Here is a 5,692-nt window from a genome sequence, read left to right as displayed (position 1 = left end):
AAAATTTGATCAAAGTTAATTTTTATAAAATTTGACTAACTTTAAAGCAAAAAATATTAACATCCACTCCTACAATACTGTTACGGAAATTAATTTCATCATGCATCCAATAGTATTGATTTCATAGTGTGGGTGTTGATATCTTCTCCTACAAAACTAGTGAAATTTTACAAAATTTGTCTTTGGTCAAATCATCAAGACGCGAAGAGCACGTCACTAGTGTTTGGGACTAAGCTCCGAAGAGCGATTGACGACGGAAAGTAGACCAAATTTCGGACGAGGTGAAGTATCACATCACAAGCAAGCCAATTAAGAACCACCACGAAATGTACTTTTACACAAACCCAAATCCGGAGGAAAATTGACCCCGGACAAGAAAATGTCAACCAACTAACTAAACCTCCGACACTCAGCATTTAGGTCTACTTCATCTGGACTATCCCTGCGCTCACGAGCTTCTGGATCTTTTGCTTAACACCAGGGTTCTTGAGATGCTCCTGAGCAGCCCTTGGATTCTCCTGGAAATCAATCAACACCTGCAGACAACAAACACCTCAAAGTTATGGCATCGTTCGCAAACCAAGCTCTGGCTCAAGAAAGAGTAAACAGACATCTCATGATGAACTTACCTGCCGCATGACAGGGTCCGTCAGGATGTTCTGGATTTCAGGGTCCTGCATAGCCTTGCCCTGTCTCTCCTTCAGTTCCTCCGGGGTAAGTTCGCCTCTGTTCGCCTTGTTGATCTGCTGAATACATCTGAGAAGGGACAGCCACGGTTAGGAGCTGCTTGGTGGAATTCGAAGACTGATTGATGATCTCTTTCAGTGTTACTTACCTCTTTACACCATCAAGCAGCTCCTGGTTACTCGGATCATGCTTTAGGCCTTCCTGATAAGTTTCCATTGCTTTGTCGTATTCTTTCATGAAAAACTGGATTGCACCCTTCCTGGTGTATCCCTTGGAGAATGTAGGATCTAGCTCGATGCACTTCTCGGCATCCTTGAGACCTTCAGGCATGGCACCCAGCTTGGTGTAACAGGCAGCCCTGTTGCTGTAAACCTGAAATATAAAATCCACGTAGCCGCTTAGCAGTCATCAACTATACAGACTAATTCATCAGAAAGCACATATATGTGCAGTTTCCATATGCTCACCGCATAATTTGATTAATATTCTTATATGCGGGTTTCTGGTCAGATGTAAACAATATTCTTCCCATCAAATTTACCAATGAAACTGGTGAAACGTCTTCACAGAAATTTTCAGCTCAAGCAGTTGAACATAAAACATCAAGGAATTACCTTCGGATCCTTCGGGTTTCTCCTGAGCGCTTCAGTGTAATGCTTCACTGCTTCTGGGTATTTTTGCTGCTTAAAGAACTCATTACCTGCAGAGCAGTAGCAAGAACAGAAAACCTCATCATCAACACCCGCAGATCATTAGGGGCAGAAAAGCAGTGTTAAGTGTCAAACAGTAGAATTCACTCAGCTTACCTTTCTCTCGCTCCTCGTCAGCAATTTTTGGATCATAGTACTCTTGTTGCTCGAGCTCCTTCTTTGCTCGTTCAGCATCATTTAGTCTTTTCAGGGTATCTGGGTTTCGATGCTCAGTCAGAGCCTTCTGGAAAGTCTCAATGGCAACATCGTAGTCTTTGGAAGACTTGGCAAGTTTAGCAAGAGCAGTTCCTTTCCTTGTGAGTGCCCTCGAAACCATCTTGAAGTCAGCACGAAGTTCCCTTCCCCTCTCAACAGCCGTGTCACAATCCTTAATGCAATCATCGTACTGGTATTTGGAGAAACAGAATATTAGCTCTCAAATCACCACAGGCATAAGTAATTCGAGAGAGTTAAGTTAGAACATGTGGCAGTGAAAAATCCTAGGTAACGAACACTACTGATTTTACGAAATTTGCAGTTGATTCAAGCCCCATAAGCCTAATAAACTAATATAATAAGTATACAGAGCAAGTCCAAGCCCCAAAAGGGTAAAAGAAGCAGATATATAGAGGTAAATTCACTGTTGTTATTAAATACTGAATGTGCAAGGATCGCCTCTACAGTGAAATCATTCTAACAACCAGTATTCTCTATCTAATGTACTTAGAAATTTCTAAGATTCTGCTACAGAATCACACAAACAATTTCAACAAGTGTATTTAGAAATTTCTAAGATTCTGCTACAGAATCACACAAGCAATTTAAACAAGTGCATTTAGAAATTTCTAAGATTCTGCTACAGAATCATACAAGCAATTTAAACAAGTGTATTTGGAAATTTCTAAGATTCTCCTACAGAATTTTAAATAAGTGTATTTAAAAATTTCTAAGATTCTGCTACAGAATCACACAAGCAATTTAAACAGGTTTAAAATTAGGACTCTGTAACAAACATTAGAGGAAATTACCAATGCCAAACGAGGAGGATTCTCACCTGTCCCATCTCAAGGTAAACGGCGGCGCGGTTTGTGAGGTAGGAGATGTCCTCGTCGTCAAGCTCCATGGCTTTTGTGTAGTGCTGGATCGCCGTCTCGAAATCCTTCTTTTTGTAAGCGGCGTTCCCCGCCTCCTTCTCCTTCTGGGCCGCCGCCTTCCTCTCCTTCCGTTCCTTCTCCTCGTCGGTCATCTCCACAGGTTCGGGCTCCGGCTCTCTCGGCTTGGTCTCGGGCTGCTTCTGTGGCGGCGGCGGGGACGACTTGGCCGGCGTCGGCGCCGGCGCCGGCTCGGAGGCGTCATTGTTCTGGTTCTGGACCTTGATGTTGAGCATGAGGCTGAGCACCTGCATCATGCGGGGGTCGGAGAGGTAGTTGTTGAGGTTGCCTGGGTTCCGCTGCAGATCGCGCAGCATCTGCATGAAGTCGGGCTGGTCGAGGTAGGCGCGCGTGGTGGGGTCGGCGGCGATCTTGCTCCAGAGGTCGGGCCCCTGGAAAATCTTGCCAATGGCGTCGGCGCCGGAGGCCGGGCGGCGGGGGAGGGCCGCCGACCGGGCCTGGGCGAGCCCGTCCTTGAGGGCGGCGTTGGAGGGGTCGAGGGCGAGGCCCTTCTCGTAGGCCTCGACGGCGCCCGCGGCGTCGCCCGACCCGAGACGCGCGGCGCCGAGGCGGGAGTAGCCCTTGGCCCAGTCGGGCCTGAGCGCGACGGTCCGCTCGGCGTCGGCGAGCGCCTCCTTGTAGCGGTGGAGCGAGGCGTAGGCCGCCGAGCGGTTGGAGAAGAGGACGTGGTTGTCGGGGGCGAGCGCGATGGCGTCGCCGAAGTGGCCCGCCGCCTCCTCGAAGCGGCCGGCCGAGAACGCCGCGTTGCCCTTCGCCTTGGCCTCGTCGGCGGCCATCGCGATTGGTTGGCTGGATGGCCGGCTGCGTCCGCTTGGGTTGCGATCGATCGGGATGCGGGGGGCTCGGGATCGTCGGATTGGAATCGACTGGCGGAGTTCGATGGGGGGAGGCGTCGCGGAGGAGGGGGATTATATTGGGGGGAGAAGGTTCCCGACGGCGGCCGTCCGATCTCAACGATTCTGGAAGTTGTATTTTTTTACGGGGAAAAAAGGAGCGATTCTGGAAGGTTCCTGAGGTAGGGGGGAACGGGAACTCGCGCGAGACCGCTCGTGAGCTTGGCTCGGGTCCGCTTCAAATTCAGAGTCCGGAAACTTTTCCTTCGCCGAGACGAGGAGTCCGTTCTGGGCTTTAACTCGCCGCAGGTTGTGGCCCAATAGCGCGTTCTTTTTTTTCCTTGTCCGGATTCTTTGTTTTATTGTTCTTTTTTTCCTTTGTTAATTCTTTTTTTTCTTTTCTTTTTCCTAATTTCATGGCTTTTTTCTTGAGAGCCTTGACATGGTGCGGCTGATATGGGACCCACAACGGTTGTGCTACCTCGCTTACAACGGCACATGCGGACACGCCACACCATGTTGAGCTACCAATCGACTGCTTGTGTCACAACCCCACTCTGAATTATCACTTGATTGTCAATTGGATATAAGGTTCCATGGCATCATGCTGGAATTCGGGTGAATCACAAACTTAGCTCGGAGGCGGAAGGAGAGAGATGCCCAAATGGGTACAAGTTTTGAATACTCAATGATGCCTCACCCACATGCCAGGCGGGTGACTATCTACTCAACACAATGGGCCATGGGCTCCTGGATCGTCTTCTGGGTCTCCGCCTTCACCTTCGGATGGACTTCTCATATTTCACATATTGTCAGTGCGACGCTTCATTATGAGCGCATGCGCTAGGTACAGTGTCATGACATTAACTATTTAACTCCCCTCTCCTCGAGGGCCAGCTTACCCCCAAGCTGGTGCCTATGGCAACTTGTTCACCATTGTGTAGAGATTTTCCCAAGTGCGCCAATTAATAGGCATGCCTTAACAATGAAGAAGAACTTGCGGAACTTGCTTCTGGCCCCACACACTAGACACTCCCCGCAAACTGCGCTCGACTACACCTTTGGAACACCAATCAACTGTGCTCATAACAAGTAGAAGATCAGTACTTATAGTGTCCTTCGAGCCAATCGCCTTCTAGAATTGGGACACATGCACCATTAGATGGATGCGCGACGACTCTGGTAACTGTAGTACCGATCTTCCACTTTTCATTAACATTTTTAATACATGGTCTTCCACCACTAGATGGATGCACGACGATTGATCATAATTGTGTGATGGAACATTTTTTTAATACATGATCAACATTTTTATACACATTAAATATTTTTCAAATGCTTGATTAATTTTTTTCAAATACTTGTGTAACAGTTTTTCAATTGCTTGATTAATATTTTCTAAATACATGATCAACTATTTTCAAACACATTGTATATTTTTTGTATACATGAGAAACATTTTCTTTGTACACATTTAACATTTTTCAAATGCTTCGTTAACATTTTTTTAATACATGATCAGCTTTTTTTCTATGCACACTTTAAATAAGAAAATCAAATGCTTGGTTAACATTTTTTGAATACATGGTCAGTTTTTTTTTCTACACACATTTTAAACATTTTTCAAATGCTTGATTAATATTTTTCAAATACAAGATTATCATTTTTTAATACATGGTCAAAATCTTTTTCTACGCACATTTAACATTTTCAAATGCTTGATTAACATTTTTCAAAGACACGTTTTACATTTTTTTAATATGTAGTCAACATTTTTTCTATACACATTTGAAATTTATCAAATGCTTGATTAACATTTTTCGTATACTTGTTTAACATTTTTTCAAATGTTTAATAAACATTTTTTTAAATACATGATAGACTTTTTTCGCACATATTGTATGTTTTTGGTACACATTAGAAACATTTTCTTTAGACACATTTAACATTTTTAAATGCTTGGGTAACAACATTTTTCAAAAACGTTTATGTAAAGTGTTTAAAAAATATTTATTTAGAATATTTGAAAGTATAAACAAAAGTAGAGAAATGAAGGGAAAAACAAAACATAAAACATGAAAAACAGGTCTTGGCCTCCTGCGCGCATGGGCAGGCCCATTTAGGGAGGTGCCTGACGCGAGAGCACGCTAGGTCTCGCTATAAGCGAGACATAGCGCTGCTGGTGAATATCTACTCAACACAATGGTCTTCTGGGCCTTCGTCTTCGTCTTCGCCTTCACATCGACTTCTCATATTCTCTTGTTGGCGCGACGCTTCACCTTGAGCGCCTACTCTACGTACAATGTTGTGA

The 5,692-nt window shown here is 45.0% G+C and overlaps 1 protein-coding gene across 1 annotated transcript; it reads right to left on the bottom strand.

The window, feature by feature from the left end:
• Nucleotides 1–247: 247 nt before the first annotated feature.
• Nucleotides 248–3,451, bottom strand: LOC123189923 (hsp70-Hsp90 organizing protein-like). Its single transcript, XM_044602442.1, has 6 exons — nt 2,431–3,451; nt 1,494–1,782; nt 1,302–1,387; nt 836–1,059; nt 630–756; nt 248–536 (listed from the first exon to the last, which is right to left on the bottom strand). Exons 1-6 carry the CDS (start codon nt 3,322–3,324, stop codon nt 423–425), a joined length of 1,734 nt encoding a protein of 577 aa, XP_044458377.1. The 5' UTR covers nt 3,325–3,451; the 3' UTR covers nt 248–422.
• Between the last annotated feature and the right edge of the window lie 2,241 nt (nt 3,452–5,692).

Source organism: Triticum aestivum, chromosome 2A (genome assembly GCF_018294505.1).
Source record: "Triticum aestivum cultivar Chinese Spring chromosome 2A, IWGSC CS RefSeq v2.1, whole genome shotgun sequence".
Lineage (NCBI taxonomy): Eukaryota > Viridiplantae > Streptophyta > Magnoliopsida > Poales > Poaceae > Triticum > Triticum aestivum.
Note: the sequence above shows the minus strand (reverse complement) of the source record. Positions and strands in the feature narration are given on the sequence as shown.

Excerpts from the sequence above, each read along its gene's own strand:
- LOC123189923 (XM_044602442.1), bottom strand. The coding sequence starts at position 3,324 with ATGGCCGCCGACGAGGCCAAGGCGAAGGGCAACGCGGCGTTCTCGGCC. Across the intron at positions 1,388-1,493 it reads TGACGAGGAGCGAGAGAAAG|GTAATGAGTTCTTTAAGCAG; the intron begins GTAAGCTGAGTG and ends ACTGCTCTGCAG. Across the intron at positions 757-835 it reads CTGCTTGATGGTGTAAAGAG|ATGTATTCAGCAGATCAACA; the intron begins GTAAGTAACACT and ends GTCCCTTCTCAG.